General features: G+C 48.6%; 1 protein-coding gene across 2 annotated transcripts in view; it reads left to right on the top strand.

Annotated features, from left to right (window-relative positions):
- The first annotated feature begins 735 nt into the window (after nt 1-735).
- Nucleotides 736-26,403, top strand: part of DTX4 (deltex E3 ubiquitin ligase 4) — a 35,118-nt gene continuing 9,450 nt past the window's right edge. The window contains exons 1-7 of one of the 2 annotated variants that reach the window (XM_032152957.2): nt 736-1,229; nt 10,182-10,905; nt 16,546-16,607; nt 16,974-17,135; nt 18,919-18,980; nt 19,908-20,060; nt 23,032-23,193. In XM_032152957.2, coding sequence (XP_032008848.1) covers nt 1,019-1,229; nt 10,182-10,905; nt 16,546-16,607; nt 16,974-17,135; nt 18,919-18,980; nt 19,908-20,060; nt 23,032-23,193 — 1,536 coding nt within the window. In that variant the 5' untranslated portion in view covers nt 736-1,018. The remainder of the gene's footprint in view (nt 1,230-10,181; nt 10,906-16,545; nt 16,608-16,973; nt 17,136-18,918; nt 18,981-19,907; nt 20,061-23,031; nt 23,194-26,403) is intronic. The other variant, XM_032152960.2, reaches the window with a different exon arrangement.

Below are 26,403 nucleotides of genomic sequence, written 5' to 3' on the forward strand. Positions count from 1 at the left end.
GAGGTTGGAGTGGCCATTGGCCGGCACACGACACTTTAAGCCAGCAGGGGGCGAGTAAGCTCCAGGGCACTCGCCCGAGCAGCAGGGGGCGGGTCTTCTGCTTCCTTGACGGACAGCTAAGGATGCGGGAGAGGATGAGGTAATAGGAGCCAGGGCAAGGAAGGCGTGGGGGTGCGCGCGCGGGTGTGTGCGACTGTGAGTGTGCCAGTGCGTGCGCAAGCCCCGAGACAATGCGTGTCTCCATTTCGCGCTGCGGACACTGATCATGCTGCATTAAGGCAAAAAAAAGAGAGAGAGAGAGAGAAAATTACATTTTGGGGAAGGAGGCTGCAAAGTTGCGGCTGGGCGGGTCGCTTCTCTGCATCAAGGAACCAGGGAAACACACGCGGGCGCGGGTTTGCCTTAGCGCCCCGCTTGGGAGGGGCGGTTCATTCTGGAAAGGACTGAGCAGAGCCACAGGCAGGGGGAGCTCTCCCAGTGGCGGCGACTGCAATTCGTGCGGCGAAGGGGTGGGGAGGGAGGGAGTGGGGGCGGGGGGGAGGGGACAAGAGCGTGCCATTCCGAGCGCTGCCGTGCGGCGAGATCCCACCCCGGCGTCTGCAGAGACCGAGGCGCAACTGGTGCGAGGGCTGGGTCCTCGCCTCGCCGTCAGCCCCAACTCGCGGCCGCCGGGGCTCGGGCCGCGCGCCCGCCGAGTGGCTTTTGCAAGGCGGGGGCCTGTTTGCAGAGAGCCGGACATTTGCATGAAGCGACTCGACCCCACGGAGCAGCGGCAGCAGCAGCGGACCCCGGCGGCGGCGGCGCGCGGTCCCAGCCAGGAGGCCCCGGTGTCCCGGCCCCAGTGGATGCACGGCTGGTGGGGAGCCCATGGGCCGGAGCTGAGGCTGCCCGGGGCGGCGGGGCGCGGGGCAGGGGGCGCGGTCGAGGCCCGGAGGCGGCGGCGCAGGAGGAAGCGGAGGAGGTCGGGCGCTCGGGGCCCGGGAGGCGGGCCGCGCAGCGCCGCAGCCCCGGGCTCGCCATGCTCCTGGCCTCGGCCGTGGTGGTCTGGGAATGGCTGAACGAGCACGGCCGCTGGCGTCCCTACAGCCCAGCGGTGAGCCACCACATTGAGGCGGTGGTCCGCGCCGGCCCCCGCGCGGGGGGCAGCGTGGTGCTGGGCCAGGTGGACAGCCGTCTCGCGCCCTACATCATCGACCTGCAGTCCATGAACCAGTTCCGCCAAGACACGGGTGAGCCAGCAGCCCCTGACCCCGCCCCGCCTGCTCCCACTTTCCCAACCTGCCAAGGTACCTCCCTCCCTGTGAACCCACCTTGGCCACCTAGTCGGCACTTCTGTGCAGCAGTGTCACCAAGAGGTGGTGGTGGGAGGCGATTCACTGCCCTGGATCCTCGCAGGATCCTCCCTCCCCCTTAAACATCCATGCAAATAGTATCAGTGTTGTGGTTTTGCAAACCCAGCTTCAACCTAGCCGGTAACAATCCACTCCCCACCCCTTTCATGCCCCCTCTTTTCAGCACTTGGTGGCCCTAAGTCTTTCCATGTAGAAATTCTGGGGCCGCCCCAGACTACAGGCAATCCCAGCCCTTCGCAAAGGCTTCCTGCCCTCATCCCGTGGCGGCTGGCACCTTGGCTGACCTGACCCTGTTTTGCTTCAGGCACGCTGGGGCTTGCCACACATCCCCTCACCGCCTATCTCACTGCCTCTGCGTCTCCTGTGTGGGATGCCTCCTCGCAGCTGGGTCCTGGGTGTGGGAACTGGGGGAGGAAGAAGGGATTCCCCGGAGGTTCTCGCTACAGTCGGGTAAGGGAAGCGCCGGGCTGCCTGGGAGGAGAGACTGGGGCTGGGGTACCCTGGACGCCGTGGTATTGGCGAATGCCTCTGCTACACACTGCAAGTGCAGAAGCAACAGGCCGGAGCAGATGGAGAGAGGAGGGCGAGGCTCGGGGCTTCGGAATGCAAGGCAGGGAAGCCGCTCCCTTTGTCTGCGGAGGAGGAGAAGGCAGATTCCTAAGGAGAAACTGTCCCCAGGCTTCCTCTTGAAACCATAACCTGTAAGGAACACATGGTCTCCTGGAGCGCCAAACTCCTATCTTTTCATGAGAATCAAGTTGTCACTGTAGCCAGCACAAACCTGCTTCCCAGCTGACCTGCCTTTCCAGGTCAGAGCCAGGAAGGGAGCCTCCAGGATGGGGCCGTGGGGGGTGGGGAGGGGGGGTGCTAGCCGAGGGAGAGCAGAACTGCCCCTCTTTGCTCGGTCCTTGCTTAATCGATGACCTGGGAAGAGTTTCTGCCTCCGTCAGTGACAGGTGGGGAGGGGGCCATTGTTTCTGGAATTCTGGCTCAGCTTCCCCAAGAGTGCAGCCCAGGAGCGTGGAGAGGCCGGTGTGCGGGGAGGAAGTAGAGAAGATGACTCGGAAAGGCCCTCCCCAGTGAACAGCTGTTTGAGCAGAGTCTCTCTGCTTCCTTGGAAAGCCCCCACATCCTGTGTGCTAATTAGGATTGTCATGGGAAAGGGGTATCTTTCCACCTTCATGTCCCCATCTTTAGTCATAACTCCCAGCAACCCCTTTGCCAAGGACTCTGCAGACACTGGCTGATTGAGGAGAGCTTTCTGGGGAGAGGATTCTGGAAGTGTTAGAATCTGGAGGGGCTTTAACCGTGTGTGGAGCTGAGGGAGACTGGGAGGAGGAGAGAATAGAGAGGAATGTGGGGAGATTGAGAGGATTAAGTGTGGCTGAGGGGGAGGGAGAGAATGTCATTGTGCAACTTGGGTAAAGGTTGTGGAGGTGAGGGTGGAGGCATCAGGAGGTGAGGGTGGAGGGGGTGTGTGTTGGGGGAAGCTGAGCCATGGATGTGGGAGCAGAGAGAGAGAGACCAGCAGGTAAAGCACCTGACAGGGGATTCCAGTCCTGCAAAAATAATAATAATAATAATAATAATAATAAATATAAAAAAGCAGGTGTTAGCTTTTCTATTTCAGAGGAAATCTCTGCAGCATTTGGAAAACCACCCTGGTGACAGAAAGGTCTCAGCCCCTTTCCCACATTTGGGAAGGGCAAAGGTGGAATCTGTGTTTGGGGATACTTAGGATAGGCAAGGTATCTGCAAAGATTCATGACCCTTTCCACAGAAGTGAAGTTGTAGAGAAAACTGGGTGGAAGGAAAGAAGCTACATTTCCCAGGTCTGATCACTCTTACCTGAGGACTGCCTGGTGGTGAGCAATTTAGTCAGAGGATGGCGCTCCCAGGACTTTAAACCTCAGGCAGAGAACTTGCCCTGAATCATTTTAAAGGCTGCCTCAGGGTGTGTTTATCATCAGACTGCTGTGGTTTCATCCGCTCATTGCTAGAGTCAGTCAGCCATCCTGAATACCTCTCTCCTGTGTGCCAGGCCCTGTGCTGGGTGCTGCAGATACTGGGCTGAATTCCCAGAAAAGCTGGGTCTGTCAGGTCGCTCGTCAAAGAAGAATAGAAGAATCTCTGGGTTTCTGAGTTCTGAGCCCCCTCCTCTCCCTTCTCCACCAACACACACATAGTTTCTCTCAATCTCATTGATGAGGCCATGACAGGGTAGGAACTTTAAACCAGTGGCTCCCAGGCAACCTCAGCCAAGCCCTTGCAATGTTTAATTAAATTGCCCACCATCCTTAAGCCATAATTCAAAGCTGGGAACCAGAAACATCCCCATAAACAAAAGAGAGCTGGAAGTCCCCTGCCCAGAGGCGATTCCTCTCCTTTTTTGTTGCCTCTTCTATATGGGGACATTTCCTGACATGAGAGCTTTGTCTTTTTAGAAGTTGCTTGCTCTGCTGCTGAGAGAGTCCTCAGGCTCTCCACTCGCCTGGGCTCCTGACCTCATCCAGCCTGTCTCCAGGGAGATGGCTGAGAGGTTGCAGACACCCGTCTGCCCGCCTCTGTTTGCCCTGGGCCCTTCTCCTTCCCCAGACCGCCTAGGGGTTTGATCTTATTTGCATTCTGTGCCAGTCTCCTCTAGGCATTTTGGGCTAGAGAATCTGGAATAAGGGAAGAGATGGGGTGAGATAGATGGGACTGGCTCTTGGCCACTTCCAAAAGCCTCGGTGGGGCCCTCTCCACCTGCCATCATTTACCTTGACTAAGTTGCCCTTTTTCTGTTGTAGGGCAGTGACTGAAGAGCTTTACTTCAGCATCACTTTCCCCTGTACCTTTCAACATGCCTGATCCTACCAACTCCAGGGTTTCAGTAGCAGGATGAGAAAGATCCAGGCTGAGAGTGGAGAGAAACAGCTGTGGCTCTCATTCCAGGCTCACTGTTTACTCTGTGACCTTGAGCAAGTCTCTAAATGGTCAGGCCTCTTTTTTTTTTTAGAATGAAGAGCATCCTTAAGATTTCTTCTTTCCCTCTTTTTATTTCCTCCCATCATGCAGATCAACAGGTGAATGGGTTGGCCCCTGTGCCAGTGATGACACTGATAAGCACAGGGTGAAGGAGCGTTCTTTCCAGCTCTGAGTTTTCTGTGCAAGTTGTGCCTTCTTTATGTCTTTTAAAGTGGTGAGAAGTGTCAGATGGAGAGAAAGAGAGTGGGCTGAATTAAATGATTTGACAGATGCTGAGTTTTAGCCCCCCCACAAAACCCTCTACCCTATGTTAGCATAGAAGTGAAGGAGGCAGGCATCATGATGACCACATGATAATTACAATGTGCAGGATGCACCATGTGTCTGCATCATGCCAAGCACATTGCACACACTATCTTGTTTAATCCTCACAACAATCCTATGAAGAACCTATTATTATCCCCATTTTATAAGCAAGGAAACAAATTGAAAGTGATTAAGTTGCTCAAGGGTTTACAGCTAGTCAATGGCAGGGCTGACATTCTGAATTAGGTGCCCTACGTCGTATTTCTTCATTCAGTAAATAGTTATGGAGTGACTATTTAGCACAGTCACTGTTCCAGACATGTGAGATATAGCAATAATAGAGCATCCAAATATTTCTTTGTCCTCGTGGAATATTCTGGTGGGCATGGGAGATGCTGGTAAGAGCAGCCTGGGATTTCTTGGACATAGTGCATGCCCTAACGGCAGTGAGTCACTTACATAGATATGTGTAACATGCCCCAGAGACCTCAGTGCATGCCTGGAAGGCATTGCCTTCCACTTCCCAGAAGCTGAAAGATTTTGGGTGCTTTGTAATGCAGGTGGAAAATCCGTAAAAAACTGATTTTCTTTCCCCTTCTTCATCCTTAGTTTATAAACATCCTCAATCCCTATCCTACTGGAGCCCCTTTCCTTGGGTTACTTTACAGATTATCTGGTTTATAATCCTGATTCTAGAAAAGTCGAGAACTAGCACATCCAAAATAGGGTGGTCTCTGAAAATAATCAGAGAGTAAAATCCCACCATGTCTATTGTCTCAACACTTTGGTTCTGAGGTCTGCATGCTATCTCTGACTCTCCTCTAGCGTTGAATTGAACGCAACAACTTTCCCTCCAAAACCAGCTCTTCCTCTTGACATCTCTCTGACACCATTTCACCACTTCCCCATGGTCCAACCCAGGATTCTTTGACTCATTCTGTCATTTAGAATCTTATTTGGGCACCTAATAGGTACAGGCACATAGACCCTGTAGCCCAATGGCTGAAATTTGAGTGTACCGTGCACCACTCAAGGTGGCCATTCACATGCAGATTCCCATGCCCAGGCCCTGGAGATGCTGGCCTGTAGGTCTCTCAAGGGCACTGCTGATTAAATTCATACCCCAGGAGATTCTGACGGAGGCGATCCTCAAACCTCACTTGGAAAGCATTCAGCTACTCATGATCAAGTCTTACCCATTTTTTTCTCTGTAAGGTCTCTCCAGTTTGTCACCTTCTTGTCATTTTCTATGCTAACACCTTTCCACTCACCTGGAACTAAGGGACACAGTGGCTCTGGTCTTGCCCCTCTTTTCCTAACAAACTTTACTGGCTCTTCATTGATTACCAACTAAATCTATCATTGCCTGACATTTCAGACCTTCCGTACCCTCTCTGGCTCTAACATATCTTTCCAGGATTGTCTTCTTCTATGCCTTATATTTCCCTCCAATCTGCCAAACAGAGGCCACCTCTATCCTCATGCATTCCTTTAGAGTTCTCTGACACTCTTCACCCCCCAACTAGCCTTGAGATCCCTTCTTCTGAAACGCTGTCCTTTGCCATTTTTACCTGTCAAAATTCTTTTTGTTATACAAGTCCATGCCGTTTGTTATTCATTTCTTAAAACATTCCCCACGCCTTGAAATGCTTTCCAAACCATCATTACTTCATTTATTGAATCAATATTTTGGAGTGCCTAGGACATGCAGGCATAGAGAATACAGCCATGAGCACATACCTTGATGCCCACTCTCATGGGATTCACTCTCTAGTGAAGGGGACAGATATTCATCAAATTAGCCACACAAATACATATGTAAGTGCACATTGAGATGAATGCTATTAAAAATTTTTTTAAAGGAACAAGAATTTCACCTGGCCAGGACTGCCCAGGGGGCTTCCTTGAAGAAATAAGCTCTTCCTGTGGGAAGAGCTATGGAAAAATACCAGAGAGTTTTGGGGAGGAACCAGCATTGTGAAGAGGCCCAGAATCAGAGAAGCTTGGCAACGAGGAGAGATTGAAGGCCAGTGTAGCTGAAATGTGGGCAGAGTTAGGCTATGAGGGGGCCATGTATGTTGGTGGGTAGGGAGGATTTAGATTTCAACCTAACGAGAAGTCATGGAAGGGATTTACGCAGGGAGGGGACATGGTCGATTTTCCTGCCAACATGCATTTTGTTGGCATTCTCTTTGGGATACATTCTGCCTCATAAATAGTCATTCACACACTTGTCTTCTAACCCTGTTTTAGACTGAAAGCTACTTGAGGAATGCTTGAATCTGCATTCCCCATAGCAGTTAATGAGTGCTCAGTGATATGTGATAAATGATTAAATATTAAAGTAGCCAGAAGTCTTCAATCAGTCACAGCAGTTTCTGGAGCCCTTGCAACTGCCAGACGCTGCATTAGGCGCTAAGAATGCAAAGAGCTCCACAGTGGCATTCCTGCCCCAACTTAAGGCGGGATGGTATGAAAAATGTTGCTGAAACATTGGTGCACATCAGCATAGTCAAGCTACACAGCTCAGGCTTCCTGAGGGTGGGGCCTGGGCTGGGAGAACATTTTGAGAAATGGATGGAAAACGGCTTAAGACCTGAATGGTAAGGAGAATTTCAATAGGTAAAAATGGCAAAGGAGGCCATTTCAGTAGAAGGGACCTAACAAATTGTGGGGAAGGGAGTCAGAACTCTGGGGGAATGCATGAGGATAAAAGGGGCCTCTGTCAGGCAGGAATAGAAGAAAACACAGAGACTGAGGAAGACAAACCTAGAAAGGTATATTATAGATCCATGGCATAGTTTCCAGAAGTTCTGGGACAACTCTTAGGCATCTCCAGGATTGATAATGGTATTGTGTTAAAAAAAAAAAAAAAAAAAAAAAGTCTTTTAGGCACATCTGTGAGGGGGTTAATTGCACTGTCCCTGCCACCCTGGAGAGAATATAAAATAGTGCCATTTAAACTCTCTAAACTTAATTTCCTCATTTGTGAAAGGTATTTCTAGGATTGCTATGAAATTTACATGGGATATGTGAGGTGCTTTGTAAGTAATAAAGATTGTGCAAATACCAATTTGAGAGCAGCAGAAGGCAGCCAAATGACTAGGCAGATAGGGGCAGGTCCCCAGTGAAACCCCACTTTTAAGCCAAAAACAGCCTGAAGGCTGAAAGACTGGACTGCTTGTCCAGGATGAAACCCGCAACCCAGAGTGAGAACTTCTGTTCCTGTTTCTCTACCCTTTCCCGGTTGATTCTTTCTGAATAATGCCTTTTAACCAATCAAATGTTGCCTTTTCCAGTACTACCTACAGCCTGCCCCTCCCCTATTCTGAGCCTATAAAAACCCCGGACTCAGCCACATTGCAGGGACTTTCCCACTTTTGGGTAGGGGCACCACCCCTGGGTCCCCTCTCTGTTGAAAGCTGTTTCGTCACTCAATAAAACTCCCCACCTTGCTCACTCTTCGATTGTCAGCATATCCTCATTCTTCTTGGATGTGGGACAAGAACTTAGGAACTGGTGTGCAGCCAAACTTGGCCCAGGTGGGCAGAGTGGGCGAGTCATCTCCTGCCATCTCCTGCAGCAGGTTGTGTGGCCAAGTGAGGCCTAGGCAGGGTGTTGCCAGCCAGAGGTCCCTGGCTTGCAAAGTGACCGAGAAGAAAATCCTGTGTCAGTTATATAGAAACTTTTTCTCTCTTTCTTACACCCCCTACCACCCTACACACACACACACACACAGAGACACACACACACACACACACACCCTCACACACCCTGAGCTAAACCTTCCCCATGGTTTCTCCATCCTGCTTAGACATACAATAGAAAATAAATTACAAAAATAATCACCACTTTTCATTGAGCTCCTGCCATGGTGACAGGTGCTATTTTTGAGTTTTACATTCATTTCTTCATTTAACCCTCAAATCCACCCTTTGAATTCGCTACCCAGGACCCAAACAGATGAGGAAACTGAGGCTTAATCACACAGCTGGAAGGGACAAAACCACCCCTATTGGCCCCAAAGCCCATACTCTTTGTTCCCCAGCAAGCTGCGCACTTAGGAAGGAAATGGAGGCAAACCAGGGAACTATTGCCTCCCCCTTTCCTGCCCCCACCATCCCAATACCCCCATGTTCCCCAGCAGAGGCCCTGGTGATGAATAGGGGATTGTTCTGCTTCTCCCTTGTGCCTCTGAATGTTGATGTTTTGGGTCATTAAGGAGCTTGGAGATGGGGTGGGGGGCGGGTTATGACCCTGGCAAAGGCCTGAATAGCCATTGTTTCTTTTCTTCCCCCCTTGAATGGGATTCTGTCCCCAGTCTTGGTGTATCCCTCTGGGTTGGAGGAGGGGTGGGTCAGAGGCTGGTGAAGAGAGCCTTTTCTCACCACTTTGATGGATAGAGCTTAAGCTGACAGATGCAGAGATTCCAGCATCGCAGGGGCCCTCCCCGACCTCCCCACCCTGCCCTGAGCCAGACATCTTTAGCCTTAATGTTGATACCGTGAAATGAGCCCTGGTTGAGGATGGGTCAGGATTCAGGTTTTGAGTGAAGGAGAAAGAGGCAACAGTTACAGGTTCAGTTCCCTTACAGTCCTGCCAGTTCATATCTGCTGTACCATTACCCTGTAATAAACCTGACCTCTTCCCGGCCCCAAAGTGAGACTCTGAAAATTAAGACAATCCTATCTTTAGGAGGGTTTTAGCTTCTTAAAGAAAGACATCAGATAAATATAAAATTATTCTCATGACCATTGAGAATGTTACTTTTGCTACTGATATAAGATTTAATGTTGGGAAATATGAGAGAGCTCTCCTAACCTGATTTCCCTTCTTCTCATAGTAACACACCATTTTTTTTGGACAGCATTCATAAATGTATAGAGATCCAGCTCCCTCACAGCCACTTCTGGGCAGCCTTCCCGCGTGGAGGCAGTCTTCCGTCAGTCTTCTAGGCTTCCACAGCCCTGTATTCTTTTCCTCATGACTCTTGGCGCAAGAGCATTTAGAGGAACAGAGGAGAAGGAATATGATCATTATGAGCACCTACTGTATGTCAAGGGCTTTACATGCCTTAGTGCATTCATAGGGTTCACATGGAATCCAGAACCTGGCATGTACAAATGCATATTTGCTGAATAGATAAGTGAGTCATATTTAGTTTGTACAAAAACTCTAGGAAGGAGTTATCCTGTTCCCCAGGAGAGAAAGGGAGGCTGAGAGGTTTTATATTAGCTAGTAAATGGAATGAATTTGTCTGCAAACCGAGATGTCCCGACTGCAAACCAGGAGGCAGTCTTTCTGCTACCTTACCTTACACTGCCACCCATATCCTTCATGTCGTAACTCATCTGCTTCTACCCTGGTTGGACTATAGACATCTTAAAGGGAGAAATGAGTTTCATTCAAAGCTGGCACTTCCGGCAGTGTCATTCCCAGTACACAGTAGGACTTGTTTTATGTTTGCCATTATGGCAATGGCATGACTTGTTAATGTAATGCCATTCAGTGTAATTGCATGCTGACTCTGACCTCTCCCCTATCCCACCCTGGCAGGAACTCTCCGCCCAGTTCGCCGCAACTACTACGACCCCTCCTCGGCCCCTGGGAAGGGCGTGGTGTGGGAGTGGGAGAATGACAATGGCTCCTGGACGCCCTACGACATGGAAGTGGGCATCACCATCCAGCATGCCTATGAGAAGCAGCACCCCTGGATCGACCTCACTTCCATTGGCTTTAGCTACGTTATTGACTTCAACACCATGGGCCAGATCAACCGTCAGACCCAGCGCCAACGCCGCGTCCGCCGGCGCCTCGACCTCATCTACCCCATGGTCACGGGGACCTTGCCTAAGGCTCAGTCCTGGCCAGTCAGCCCTGGGCCAGCCACCTCGCCCCCCATGTCCCCCTGCTCGTGTCCCCAGTGTGTCTTGGTGATGAGTGTTAAGGCAGCCATGGTCAATGGCAGCACTGGGCCCCTACAGCCACCGGTGACCAGCAAGAACATGCCCCTTCCTGGAGTGGTCAAGCTGCCCCCACCACCAGGCTCTGGGGCCAAGCCACTGGACAGCACGGGCACCATTCGAGGCCCACTGAAGACCGCCCCATCACAGGTGATCCGGAGACAAGCCTCCGGCATGCCCACTGGGACAACCGTGGGCTCTCCTGCCAGCCCCCCAGGACCCAACAGCAAGACCGGAAGGGTGGCCCTGGCCACCTTGAATCGTACCAACCTGCAGCGACTGGCCATTGCGCAGTCCCGGGTGCTGATCGCCTCTGGGTAGGTGCTTCCACAGCCGCCTCAGAGCATTTACTCACAGTAGAGATAGGCTACAGCAGATCTTCAGATCAGAAGAAGGAGGGGCTGCCAAGACTTAAGTTTCTCCTCCTCTTGTGCTGACCCCTGGCTGCAGGTGAAGGCAGCATGGTGTGGTGGATAAGGGAGGGTTTGATGCTTGGCCTCTGATCTGGACTCTGGTTGAGACTTTGGCTCTTACTAGCCATATGATTTAGGACCAGATCCCTAACGTCATGGAGTCCTAACTTTCTCATCTGTAAATGCTGGCAGTAATACTCCTGTTAGGGTGGCTGTGAGGCTTAAAGAAGATTGTGACCAGGCGTGGTGGCTCATACCTGTGATCCCAGCACTTTGGGAGACTGAGGCTGGAGGATCTCTTGAGCCCAGGAGGTCAAGGCTGCAGTGAGCTGTGATTGTACCACTACACTCCAGCTTGGGTGACAGAATGAGATTGTGCCTACTAAGCAATAATAGGCAACATTAATAACATTAATTGGACTCCCTCTATATTGTAGTTTGGGGCTTTATCATCTCATTTAATCCTTGCAACAACTCTATGAAGTAGGCAAGTAAGCATTATCCCATTTACAGATGAAGACAGTAGATGTTCGCTTGTTCAAGGGTACATAGCTAATCATTGGCAGAGAATGGGATTCAGACTTTAGGACATCTGACACTAGAGCCCAGATTCTGACTCTGCTGTGCTCCTCCACTAAGGGAACCTCCACTAAGGGAGTTGGCCCCTTGGCAGTGCATTCTCTTACTCTGTGATCTAAGTGTTAAGCACAGACATCCTGCTCAGAATTGATTTCCCAAGGAGAAACACAGAGCTCATGTGTTATGCGGTAGGGGTTGTGGAACCCAGGTTTTGGTCTCCTGATCCACGTTCTTTTGGCTAAAGCCCAGCTCCTCATTGTACACAAAGGCAGTTTATAAAAGGCAAAATGCTGGTGAGATGCATGAGATTTTCATGACTTCCCCTGAGATGGCAGAAGTATTTGGGAGTGGAGAATGGATGGCTAAACCTTGCTGCTGCCTAATTTCTCCCCGATTTCACACAGCACCATCCTGGGGGCCTCTAACAGAGTTCCAGGGTGATCGCTAGCATGGAGGAGGGCGGCTCCTGTGCTGCATAAGAACCCGTCCTCCAGAAACTAGGACTGTCTGGGCTTGAACCCAAGTGCCTTGCTATGTCAGCTGGGGCAAGATTTGCATCCTCTGTCTTCAGTTTCCTCATCTGTAAGATGGGATAGTAATAGTAACTTCCTTTTACAGTTGTCTTGAGGATCAAATGACATACTAAGTGTATAGACTTAGCACAGTGCTTGACACGTAATAAGAGTTCAGTCAGTATAGGCTGCTGTCATTGTGATTGCTATTATTATTGTTAATAGGTATCCATGTAGTTGAAGTCAAAGCTGAGTAGGGTCTGACATCTCACCTTGTCTCTGGTGCCCTTGACAAATGCCAAGTGACTTCATGCCATCACTGAGGGAGAGGCACCCAGGTGGCTTTGAATCTAGATGAGGGAGTGGAGTCAGCAGCTTTATCTATCTTCTTTATTTCCTCTGCCCGCTAATAGAATTGGGGCTAGAGAATGGGTGGAGGTCCGGGCAGTACAGTTTCAAAAGGGCTATAGAAACAAGTTGTTTTTTTTTTCCTCTACTCTGTTTTCCTGACGAGGGAGGCCCCTGCCTACTCCTCTCGATCTTCCAGCCCTTTGCTTTTCATCTCTTACCACCTCCCTCACCCCCAATCCCATCTTCTCCTCCAGCCTTTCTTGGCCATTTAATTAGCGTGTTTATTCCCTTTGTCTGGCATTGCCATCGACCTTCTGTCGTTGCAGGGCCCCTTTCCCCCTCCTCTCTCTGCCCATGACCTCTTCCAGCAACTTTCCCACGGAAAAAGGAAGACCAGGGAGGGCGGGAGGAGTGGGATGAAGAGAAAGGTTTGGGGGCAGGAACAAAAGATCCTGTGAATTATTCAGAGACAGAAGCAGGGGGTTTCTAAAGGGAAGCAAGAAGGGGGCTGTGCAGTGGAGGCAAGCGTCACCCCTCTAGCCCCCTCCTCTGGAGCTGAGGATTCTGTCTCCAGCTAGGCCTCAGTTGCCGTAGAGACAAGATCCTTGTCCTGCTGGAAGATTCCTGGGCTGGTGCATAACTCCGAGAAAAACACTGCTTCTTGTCATGGTGCCTGCAGAGATATCCTCCCTCCCCCCTCCCTCAAAACTCCTTTCTCTGCCACCTTGCCAGCTCTCTTCTCTTGTCTTAGTTTTATGTTTTAGCGACAGAAACAAAAGACCCTCCATATCAGGGAACAGCCCAACTGAATGGGAGCAGGGAGTGTCTTATGATTGGCCAAGAAGTGGTTAGGACAGACTGTTTTGGCTGATGGAGTTGCCTGAAGGATGTGAGATGCATGCCTGCCATTGGGTTGCAGTTTTCTAGGAGAGCTCAGGCTTTTGAAGCTGGGGCCCCAACAGGGTGTGACCAGCTGGGACTTCATGGGCTGTTCTCCAAGGTTTAACCAGTAATAGTGGGGGAGGTGAGATCAGGTGTTACCAACTCAACCGTCTCAAGTACTGCCCAGGACTCAATTTTATGCTGGATACCCATGACCTCAAGAATCAGAAAATTGCAATATTAGAGCAGAAAACGTCTTTATTCAGCCCAATGCCCCTTTTATACTTGGGAGGTAAAAGCAGAAACAATCACCCAAATTTGCACAGGACTCAGTTGTTTACAGTTATTTCACCTAGTTCCTAAATCGTCACAGGGACCCCATGGGGCAGACATTTAGGATGCCCTGTTCACAGCTGTGGTAACTTAGATATGGTCAACAAAACGCAGAGAGGCTGTGTGGCTCTCCCAAAGGCAAAGCAGGTCAGTGCTGAGCAGGGCTAAAACAAAGACTCCCTGACTCCAGTGCAGAGCTCCTTCCATTACAAAGTTCTGGATTTCACAAGCAAATACCCCCTTCTCCCCAGACCCCTCCTTCCCAGAGCCCAGTGACAAGCCTACCCGCCATGTCATTCCTCTCCTCAAGTGGCAGGGACATGTATCTCTCCCACCTGTTGAACCCACAATCTTCTTGTGTGTCCCAGGTCCACATGCGGGCCCTTCCCTCCCTCTCTCCACACCTTGCCCCTGAGTTCTTGAGCTGCCTGAAATGTGTGATGTTCTGGGGATTGGATTATTTCCTGGTTGGCCAGATTGGGTGTGGAAACCTGCCAGTCCAGTTTATGGGAACAAAGGTGGCTTTTGTCACCCAGATCACAGCTACTTATCAGCTGGGGTGGGGGCTCTGAAGATGGCGAGGGAGAAGGTAGGTGCAGGGCTGGGCCCTGAGCGCTGCCCCCTGCTGGGGAGATGGGAGCAGGACACAGGAAGCCGGGTCTTTTCCCCAAACCTCTCCAGAAAGGGCTGGGCGAGGAGAATCGGCCATAAGTGGAGGACTCAGGGCTTGGGTGGCCATTTTGTTCTCCAATATTGGTGGGAAGTTGTCAGCCAGTTTCCGTGGCATCTTCTAACCCAAGACCCTCACAGTTTTACAGATGGGGAAATTGAGGCTCAGAAAAGTTAACTACCTTAGGGAGAAACTCCTGGCAGGGATGGGACTTGAACCTGATTTTCCTGACTGCCCATCCACCATACCATGCCTGGCCCTGGGGAGCAGGTCACAGAGTCCAGAAACAAGTCCATTCTTCTTTTCTTAGCCCAGTGGCCCTTGTTTTGTATTCAGCTTTCTCCTCCATCCTCTCATCCTGGTTTGATTTATCCTGGGGACAGTTTCAGAAGAAAAGTGGCTTTGGGTGGCCTGGTGAGACACAGACATTCCCATTCCCACATCTGTTCTTTCACATCCATCTCCCAGCATTGGTGCACATGTCGTCATCCCTGGGAAGGGACAGAGCCCCAGGCAGGCTCAAAGTAGCTTAGAGCTGGGGAAGCACCTCCCTTACAGGCATGAGGGGCAGAGACAGACCCCACTGCTTGGCATGGACGTCCCGTTGTAACTTTCCCCATTCCTAGTGGTGGGTTTATTCATTACGCTCTCTGAGTTTCTGGTCTATGTTTGCAGTGTGGGATGTTATAAGGATTACATAAACACAAGATCGTGGCATAGTAAATGGGCTCTGGTGCCGGATTTTCTGGCTTAGCTGTGTGATCTTACCAAGTTTCCTTAACCTCTCTGTACCTCAATGTAGTTGTCTCTAAAATGGTGTTAATAAGTGCACCTCTTGCATAGGATGTTGGAAGGATCGGACAGGTTTATATGCTGTGAGCAGTTGGAGCCACTCTTGGGAGGAGGTGAGCTCTGTGTATGTTGGTAACTATAACATGTGAGTGAAGAAGAGCCATGAGCCATGCATTCACTGCTGACCCCCAGCATCGGGAATAGCAAACAACACAAAGTAGGGCTCAATAAACACTTTTTGGATGGATAAATCAATACATAAATATTCTTTTTTTCCTCCTCTTGCTTACCCAGCACCATCCTGCCCCCACAGCAGAGCTGCTGGCTTTGTAGGCTGTCTGCCCCCTGGAGTCATCTGTGACTGGGTCCATTAGCCTCTCCAAGCCCAGCTGCAGGAGTGTGGGTGGCAGAGAGGATGGCGCAAGACCCAGACCCATGTGTCCCATATTTTCCGAGTCAGCGCTGTGGGAGGGCCGCGCCTTTCCCAGGCAGCTGCGCCATCTCCTCTCCAGCCTGGATGGAGTTGCTGGGGAGAAGGACAGAAAGGGGAGGAGGCTTTGCCTAATATTTATATATGTCTCAGGGAAAAGGAGAAGTGACAGCTGTTCTAGCAGTGGTTCCAAATGTTAGGCTGGGGATTGCTGCATCTGCAGCCTCTCAGGAGCTTTGGGAAATGAGCTTCTCGTGCTCCACAGGTGGCTATTCTGGTCTGGATCTGGGACCCTGTCCTTCTGAAAGCATCTTAGGTGACTCTTTTGTACACCCTGGTTTGAACTTGCTTCCTTGTTTTTTCATTCCTTCAACAAATATCAATTGAATGCCTACTAGTGCCTGGCTCTGAACAAAACAGACAAAGATATTTTGCCCTTGTAGAGCCTAGATTCTAGAAGGGGGCATAATAAGCAATAATTTCTTTTAAAGGATCCTAAGTAGAGCAGGAGTCCTGGCGTGGGATGGAGGGGTGGGTAGCAATATTCAATACTATGGTCTCAGGAACCTCACCTGGTAGGTAGGATATAACCAAGGGCTGAAGGAGTTGTAGGAGGAAACTAAGCAGTTGTCTGGTGGAAGGGCATTTTGGGTACAGGGAACAGCATATGCAAAGGCTCTGAGGCAGGAGTGCACCTGGCTCCTTGAGAGCTGAGTGACATGAGAGGAAGCAAGATGAATAAGAGAAGCTGGGTGGCAGTGTTGGCAGATCGTGCGGGCTCCGTAGGCCTTGCTAGGACTTTAACTTTGAGTGAACTGAGGAACATAGTTCTGAGGTTCTGAGTGGCGGAGTGACATGGCCTGACTTAGGTTTTGAGGATATCACTTCCTGCTGTCTGCTGTGTTAAGCAGTTACTGCATTTTATTAGAATTAAATACTGGTCCATTTTGTTCCACGTGTCAAAATGACATTGTATCTGCTCTTTCCTTTCACAGGGTCCCCACAGTCCCAGTGAAGAACCTAAATGGGTCAAGTCCTGTCAACCCTGCCTTGGCAGGTAAGAGAAACCCCCAGGATGCTCTGGGTTAAGGTAGAGAAATCAGAGTGATGAAATAGGTCGTGAGCATTTCTGGAAAAAAAGGAGAGAATCTGGATATTAATGAAAGCAAATGGTGATTTTAGGAATTGCATGGGAATGGTATGAAGAGTTTGGAAGAGAACTGATTACTAAAAGGAAAGCATGCAATTGAAGATAAGTGAGTGAATGAATAAGTTTCTGGGGAAAGTACAGGGTAGAGAATCCAGGAATTATGAGAACTTTCTGCTGGAAAGGAGGAGAGTAGGTTAATGGGGAAAGAGGAATTTGGGGAATGTTGAGAGCTAAGTCTCCAGTCCTTCCTCACCCATGCCCTGACCCTTCCAGGAATCACTGGCATCCTCATGAGTGCAGCGGGGCTGCCTGTGTGTCTCACCAGGCCACCAAAGCTGGTCCTACACCCACCCCCCGTCAGCAAGAGTGAAATAAAATCCATCCCAGGGGTTTCCAACACAAGCCGCAAGACCACCAAAAAACAAGCCAAGAAAGGTACCAGCCTCTTGTCTCATGGGGTACTGAGAGTCAAAGACTTGGCTGTCAGCCCTGAGTCTGCCTCCACCTCCAAGGGTCATAGCCACGGCTTCACCCTCTGTGCCTCAATTTCTGCATCTGCTAAGTGGGCCTAACCAGTAAATCTTGATGATTATACCAAAGCTGATGTGTATGGATCAGATGGAAACACCTTGAGAAATAAAAATATACAATGCAAAAGTATAGAAACATAAAAATATAAGGTGTGGTACAAAGAAAATATGTTAGAAGAGAAAGATAACTTTGGCATTGGAACCAAAACAGACTGGATTCAAATCGTACCTTCGTTTCTTGCAAGTTGTGTGACCACATGGAGCCCCTATTTTCTCATCTTTATAATGAAGTAAAAATAGTCACAACTAGTATAACTGGTATCCAGCAGGTATATCCTGGAATGCATCGATGACAGGAAGTAGTCCCTGTCCTGTTTCTCCCTAGAACCTACAGATGCTCTGAAATTCTCCTTTAGGAACCCCCTCCTACCTGCACACAATCTGGCAAGTAAGGGGTCAATATCGGTACCTTTCTAGCACTGCAGGACCCCAGCTTAGCTCTGTGGCTGGTCTTTCTGGTCACTGGCATTAGTTGTTAAATTTGACCATCTCCCTAAGCCCCAATCTTGCAGGCTTGTGAAGTTTAAATTGGATCATGTGTGTGTTGCACTTAGCCCAGGGCCTGGCAAGAAATAGGCTCTTCATTACTAGAGCTTAATTCTTACAAGAAAAGCAGGGCAACCGGAGGAAAGGGCCCGCATCGAAGCTTTTGGCTGTTGCATGATCCACTTCCTGAAACCCTTGTCCTACTTTTCCAGTCCATCAAGATTTCCCTGCTTAAATGAGCTCAATTGCCTTGCTCATAGTCTTATCGGAAATAACAGCATTTTACACTTTCCCACTCTTCCTGTTATTATTAATAGTGCATATCAGGGCCTTATCTGGCAGAGAGCTAAAGGGCAGTACATCCATTTGCTCATTCGATTGTCAAAGCAACCCTTTGAGGTAGTGCTATTGCTTATCCCCGTTTCATAGGTGAGAAAACAGAAGCTTAGAGAAATTAAGGGAGTGGCCCAAGGTAGCACTGATCATTTTTCAGGTTGTATCATCCCATCCACTACCTTCAGGTTGGGTTACCTTTTAAGAGTCCAGTCCCCCCCAAAAAAATCCCTAAATCATTGCAGCCCATCAGGATGCTTCCCAGAGGATCACCCTTCCCCTGCTGCAGGACTGTGCTGGCTGGCAGTGACAGTGCCATCCACAGCCAGGAAAGATTGTTCTGGAGTCGTGGGTCATAACTTCCTTGCTTCCCATAAAAATAATCACACTTTAACACCACATTATAAATTGAGACTACACTTAGCAAATTGTAAAATGAAGGTAGTAAGACTGCCTAACATCTATTTAACGTGTAACAGTTTACAAAGTGCTGTTATCAAATCATTTGATTATAAGGAAGAGAAACCCACTCAACTCTTCTCAATTAAAAAAGTGGGTTTGTTGAAAATAGGCACAGAGATGGCAGAAAAGGGACTGCAAGAAATAAAGGCTTCTCATCAAACCATCTCACTTGCTTTTCCACAATCCATACTCTCTTCCATGTTCTTAACTTAAATTGCAGAAGGAATTCCTCCCCTTTTTGCTTTTAACTTGCCTGATAACTTCCTCCTCTGCCATGTCTAGCGTGACAAGGCTGTTTGATCTCTTACCTCTGCCTTGGTGGCCCACTGAACCTCCTGTCTCTGCAGGTAAAACCCCAGAGGAAGTGCTAAAAAAATATCTGCAGAAAGTCCGGCACCCACCAGATGAGGTGAGTTCAGGATTAGAAGAGCGGGATTCACCTCTCCATCACCCACAAGCATTTCCTTTTCCGTTGTTGGTTTCTACAGGATATGGCAGGGGCTGCATTCCAAGCTCTCATGGGTACAGAACTGGTCAGAACTGACACTGAGGGTTCAAGGTCCATGGGCCAGAGCTGCAGCTGCACCTCAATCTCTCCCGCCTCCCCCTTCAGCATACTGCTGGTTGTTTTTAAGCTACCTTAACATGACAGTCTCAATTTAAGAAAAACAATGTGATAAGCCACAAGAACTCACCTTAAAATGGGTTTGATACAGAACAGTGGTTCTCAACCAGAGACAATTTGGCCCCTGAGGGAACATTTGGCCATGGCTGGAGACATTTTTGGTCGTCATTATTCTCAGGACCTTGTGAGTACAGCAGAGGCCAAGGACGGTGCTAACCGTCCTACAATGCCCAGGACAGTCCTCACAGCAAAGAATTGTCCTCCGCAAAATGTAAATAGTTCTGAGGTTTAGAAACCCTGCTGGACATTTATTTCAATAGCAGTCCCTCTGGTACAGTTAAAATACAATTCTTTTACATTTCTTTACAAGTTCACCTTAAGTAAAGCTCCTCAGTGGGCTTGTTGCCAGCATTTGTTTCCTCCATAAGCCATTGAAGGACAAAACAGAAGGACAGTGCATTGTTATAGCCCTCACGACTATGATAATTTAGATGATGAGCCCAAGTTAATCAGTACCAGGAATTATTTCAGGACGTTGTTGTGTAAAGTAAGACAAAACGATATTTAGATTCCAGAAAGCACATACACCCTGATTTGTGGGCGTTTTAGAAGAGAAGTGGTAAGAGCTCATCTGACCTCTGAGATCACATGGAAATCTCCCAGGCTGGGTGACAGCTGATGGCCTCTCTGCTGTGTCTCCTCCCTCCCCAGGACTGCACCATCTGTATGGAACGCCTCACGGCCCCCTCAGGCTACAAGGGCCCGCAGCCTACAGTAAAACCTGACCTGGTAGGGAAGCTGTCCAGATGCGGCCACATCTACCACATCTACTGCTTGGTTGCCATGTACAACAACGGGAACAAGGTCAGTGCCAGCCTGTGGGGCTCCTGCCACCCTTCACACTGGGCTATGGAGTAGCAAGATGGTGAAGGCCCTGTAGGGCCCTTGCTCAAGTGATCTGGGAAGTCTTAGAGGTTACCCCTAGGCAAGAGTGATGATCTTGGCTGTTCTCAGCAGGATCAGTTCTTTTCTAAATTACAGTGCTGGTAAGACTCGTCTTCACCTTCCCTTTTGGGCTGTGCTATCTAACTCTCCATCTTCGGCGTCAGGTCTAAGAGCGGGGTAGGTTTTGCCCATGACGGTTCTGAGGGGAGTGGCCCATTGTGATGGCCCATTGCTAGGTGAAGTGTGTTCCCATCAGTGAGAGAGAAGGAAGTTCTTATCACAGCGTTAGACCTATGGTGAGTATTCGTTCATACCATTGTAAATGGGTTTCCCAATCACCCTTTCTTCTCCAGCGACAGTGATTTTCAGCTACAATTTTCTTTGGACAATTTCAAAACACCCTTGATTGGCCCTTCAAAGGTACTAAAGACTGTTGCCAAAGTACACATGGTAATCCCTGCCCTAGAATCCCACTGTTGGAAGAGGGGAAGGCTGTTTGGGATGCTTGTCTTGTCTATTATCTGACAATGCAATGGTATCCCCTCATTAGAGCTGGTTCTTTGGAATCTGGAAGGCTCCATAGGTGATAATTCTCTCCTTACAATGTCTGAGCATTTCCTAAGTCATTGACTCCTGTTCTTTCATGTACCTGAGATAACTTTTACTCCCTATTTCCATGAGTTTGAATACTACTTATTTCTCCAGGCCAAGCTTAGATTACATCAGAGTCTGAGATATCCCTGATAGCTCCCAACCTCTCACTAAGCAAAAAGTATGTCTGGATTATACGTCTGTCTGGTCTGATCTATACGTCTCTTACTGTGGGAAGGAAGTAGAGGCAAGAGAGGTGGGAGACCTGAGCTTGAATCCTGGCTTATTAGCTGAATGACCTTGGACAAGGTTTTCCAATCTCTTTGAGATTTCACTTTCCATCTGGAACATGGAGATAAAAACTATACCTACTTTATGGGGTCTTATGCTATTATTATTCAAATTGATACCGCCTTTGTATTAAAGGCTGTAATTTTTTCCTTCATCTTCATGTAGCCTATTTGACTGAAGTTCCCAAAGTACTTTCTTGGTGTCCCTGAGAGACATGCTTATAGTGGTGGTCAGTCATTGATGGGGGATGCAAATCTGGATCACTTGCTCACTTTCCCAACCCTGGGCTAAAAGGTTTCATTGGGATCTTGCATTTCAAGAAGTTATTTTGGGCTTAAGGGGGTTTCTTAGCACATTTGTTCCCTATTTGATGTCTATATTCAAGAAGAATATGGTAACTCTACTTTTATTTCCGTGGGGCTTTCAAAAATGTTTCTCAAGAGTCTATGCTTTATTCTCTTTTGCACTAATACTTTGAAGCATGTGTTTTTATTTTATCAAACACATGAGAGAAAAGGGCCCAAGAAGAAAGGAGTGATTCACCCTAGGTCATGAAGCAAGTCAAGGCCAAAGCAGACAGTGGGAACCTGGTTTCAGAGAATAGTCACCCTAAATACGAGCTATTGCTTTAAGTGAGTAGACTGGAGAAGTCCCTAAATAGCTCAGCAGAGGATCCCTGTCTTCCTGAGGAGTTGGGGATGTCCTGGCAAGCTTTCATCCCAGCTGCGCAGCAGCACATTTTACACACGTTGCTCCCAGCCCGTGCGCCTTCCTTCTCTTTGCGCCTCCTTTTTGCCAGCCTGGGAATAGGATTTGGTGTCCAGGCCCTCCTCCAGGCAGCACCTCACCAGGCCCTGCAGTGAAACCGTAACCCTGTACACCCCTGCATCCAGAACTGCCTCTTCCCACGAATGGAGCCCACTGAGTTGCAATGCAAAGCTGGGGGTTTAAACAGACCCCACACCCTGACAAGCAGGAAGTCCTTTAATCTTGCTGTGCCTCGATTTTCCTCTCTATAAAAAGGGGCTAATAATTTCTTCCAGGCCAGTGTCAGAAGCTGAGGCCTAAATGAAACAAGAAATGTTAAACTCTCTTTATAGTATGATTTAAAGCACTATAATTATTGGCATCATTCTCTCTTCTAGGTATTTGTGCAGACCTTACACTCTATCCTTCTAAGCAAATTCATAGCTATTCTTCAAGGACTATTTTCTTAAAGTTATCCTCATTTACTCCAGCTCTTAATGGCCAATTTCTCTTTTCATAGCAGTAGTTTCCAAACCTGTATGAGCATCAGTCTTTCCACGGAAATTATAAAAATGCTAATAACATTCAGATATACCACATGCTAAAATCTTCCTATAGATTATCTCGTTTAATTCTCCCAACAACCCAATGAGACAGATATTTTTTATCCTTCTCCTATAAGGGAAACTGAGACTCAGAGAAGTTAATTAATTTGTCCAAGGTCACACAGCAGGCAGATGGCAGAGCTAAGAATTACGTCTAGGCAGTCTGATTTTCGCATTTACAGCCTGAACCATTATGCTTTGCAGCTTCCCAGTTCTTACTCAGTGGACCTGATGTGGGGCCCAGGCATCTGTGTGATGAACAAGCTCTGTGGGTGATTCTGATGCTCAGGAACTGGGCAGTTGCTGCTCTCCAGGTCTTGCTGTCTGTTCCACCCATTTGGTAGTGAGTGGCTGAATAACGACTCCCTGTGTAGGCTCCTGCCCTAGAGAGCTGGTCCCTCCTCAGGGACAGGGGCTTCTCTTACATATCCCTCAGCCTGGAGCATGGGACCAGTTGTGGAATTTACCTCCTATTACTTTGGAGAAAGCAGAAATAGCCTAGGTGACTGGGCTGGGAGGGAAAAACGAAGATCTATCACTCACCGGGGCGCATTTTGTTCCCCTGGCCCTTTATCTCTGGTACCTTTTGGGACTGGGTGGGGAAGTTATTACCAAAACTGTTTCCCAATCTGGCTCTTCTGGCCTTGGCCCCTCAGGATGGGAGTTTGCAGTGTCCAACCTGTAAGACCATTTATGGGGTGAAGACAGGCACCCAACCTCCGGGGAAGATGGAGTACCACCTCATCCCCCACTCCTTGCCTGGCCATCCAGACTGCAAAACCATCCGGATCATCTACAGCATCCCCCCTGGCATTCAGGTGAGCCTTTCTCTCAGTTGAGCCTTTCCCTCAGCCCTTGGATTTTATTGTTTTATGTGTTTGTAGGTAAAGTGTTACATATGAAGAGTCTCCTTCCCACACTTTTCACCCATCTACCCAGCCTCGCCCACTGACACTACATCCCCTGACTCAACACTATTGTTCTGACTTTCCTATGTATCCTTCCAGGATTATTTGTGCACACGCAACAGAAAATTGCATCCACCCCTCCCTTTTTTTTTCACAAACAGTGACATTTAGGCACATTGTTTGGCACCCTGCATTTTTCAGTTACCAATATAGTCTGTAGATCTTTCCACATCAGTATAGAGAGAGCATCTTCGTTCTTGTGTCTGTGTAATCATCCATTGTATAAATGTACCACTGTTTGCATTCAGCAGTCTCCATTTGATGGGCATATGGATTGTTGCCAATCTTTGGCTACAACAAATAATGCTGGAATGAATAACCTTGTACACATGTGAATATATCTGTAGAATAATTTTCCAGAAGTGGAATTTCTGTATCAAACGGTATTTGCACTTGTAATTTGATAGCTATACTTGGCTTTGATTTTGGTGGGCATTTCTTTCCTCTTTTGATTCTTTGAAAGACAGTCCTGAAGAACAAATCTGAACACTATTCCTGCCAGTAAATACAAATGTGGCACCTTCCTTCACACAATGAAGCTTTTTCTGAGTGTTCTGGGCCATTGACTGTATGCATTTCTTTAGCAAATATTAATTCTTCTATATTATTTTCCTCCCTCCTAGTTTTCTTCTTCCATTTTGTCTTTTATTTAACAAACATGGAGTGTGGATTATGGTCCAGACATGTTCTAGACATTGGAGAAGCAATGAGCAAAGTAGACGCAATCCTTGCTCCTTGAAGCCCCTATTCTAGTGGGGCCAGGAAGGCCATAAAGGAAACAAATGAGTAAACAAGGTACTTCCAGATGGTGATCATTGATGTGGAGGAAATAAAACAGGAAGTTGTGGTGGCCTGTAAAAGAAGTGAATAAATCATAGTTCTTCCTGGAGGGGCTTACCAGCCAGTCAGGCTGGTACATCACTAATAAAACCTCTGAGATGCAATGTAGACAAAGTGAGAACACAGGCCTTCAAAGTCCAGTGGACCTGGGTTCCCCTTCCTGGCTGAGTCTTTATTAGCTGGTGCCTTCAGCCCAGGGGTTCCCAACCCTCAGGCCACAGAAGGGGCCGCACAGCAGGAGGTGAGTGATGGATGAGCCAGTAATACCACCTGTGCTCTGCCTCCTGCCAGATAAGTGGCAGCCTTAGATTCTCATAGGAGCACAAACCCTATTGTGAACTGTGCATGCGACGGATCTAGGTTGCGCACTCCTTATGAGAATCTAATACCTGATGATCTGTCACTGTCTCCCATCACCCCCAGATAGGACCATCTAGTTGCAGGGAAACAAGTTCAGGTCTCTTACTTATTCTTCATTATGGTGAGTTGTATAATTATTTTATTATATATTACAATGTAATAACAATAGAAAGAAAGTGCAGAATAAATGTAATGCTCTTGCATCATCCCAAAACCACCGCCCACCACCCTGGTCCATGGAAAAGTTGTCTTCCACAAAACCAGTCCCTGGGGCCAAAATGGTTGGGGACAGCTGTTTTAGACAACAGACCCTTGACCTTTTGGAGCCTGATTTCTTCACCTGCACAGCCAGGAGCCCAATTGGCAGAGGTTTGGCGAGAATGGGAGATAACATTTGCCTATGTGTATTGAAGGGTGAGCACAGTACCAAGGTGCTCAATACCTGGTTGTCAATATCATTTTAGGTCCTGCTTGTCATGGTAAAGAGGAGGGCTTATATCTGTCTGTCTGTCTGGGAGGGTTAGAGGAGACTTTCTAGTGCAGGGAATTGTCTAGTTGAGTCTAGAAAGACATAAAAAAAATGGAGGAGAATGTTTTTAGTGGGAGGAGGTAAGAGGGTTGTAGAGGAAAAATTTGAGTATCAAAGGGCAAGAAGGAAGGGTTTAATTTGGGGCTCAAGACTCGCAAGGAAGTAGAGGGAGGAAGCATGAAGGAGGTGGAGGGAGAAGACTAGGCCATGAGGGAGGTTGCAGCCAGATCATAGAAGGCGTTGAATACCAGGGCGGGGGTCCTGGATTTTAATCATCAGTTATTGGATATGCAGTTAGGAATATGGACCATTGTGTGAATGGAATTATGCTCTAGGAAAGCTAGTCAGGCCAAAGAGTTGGGGATGGCCAGAGGAAAGAAGACCAATTAAAAGACCACTGCCACAGTCCAGGCCCTAGGAATGGGGCTCGAACAAGGGAAGGCCAGGATAAGGAAGAGAGAGATATGGTTGGATATGGGGTCAGGTGAGACTTCTGGAGTGTCTCAGAGGCAGTGAGTCAAGGTGATACAGACATTAATGAAAAAACAGGACTTGGGAGAAACAGCCGATGTCTGGTGAGCAGTAGAACAGACTGAAGCTTGCAAAGACAAACGTGGGGCTACCATTTCCTCCAGGATTAAAAAGCAGAGAGCCCACACTAGGGGATAGAGGTGGCGCACGCTGCCTTAATGGGTGCCGCGGTGGCTCCTCCTGAAAAACCCAAGCTCATATCAAGGGAAATGCAGCTCTCCACTGTTAGGATCTACATTCATCCCTGAGTGTAAGTAACAGGACACTCAGTGCCATGTCATTCAAGTTTCCAGGGACCACACAGGCATGCGCTTCTGTGAGGAGTCGAGACCTTCAAGCTCCGCATTCACTGCAGAGAACCATTCCCTTGGGGAGAAACTCTGGGTTGGGCTGAGGCAGAGTCGTGACTGCTCCACTTAGCAACGAGCTGGGAGGGCACAGCCGTGTTGGGTCAGTGCCAGGCAGGCGTCTGAGTTGGCCACACAAGCGGCAGTCGAAGGCAGATCAGGAGCAGTCAGAGCCATGGTTAGAATTGGCCTTTCAGTCAGGCAACTTGATTTAGAAACAGCCGGGGCCATGGGAAGGTTGTAAATTTGTAGTGATTTCCTGTGAATGTCAAATTAATAAATGTTGGATTCTGCATCTCCGAGAAGGCGTCGTTGCTTCTTTCAGCTCACGGTGACCGCTCCCTTCTCTGAGACCCCACTGCATTTACCATGTCAAGCCATAGGTGATCTTGAATCATGTTAACCATTTAAGAAAATGGAAAGCCACAGAATTTCTTATCATTTTGGAACTAT

This window comes from Hylobates moloch, unplaced genomic scaffold (assembly GCF_009828535.3).
Source record: "Hylobates moloch isolate HMO894 unplaced genomic scaffold, HMol_V3 SCAFFOLD_5, whole genome shotgun sequence".
Classification (NCBI taxonomy): Eukaryota; Metazoa; Chordata; class Mammalia; order Primates; family Hylobatidae; genus Hylobates; species Hylobates moloch.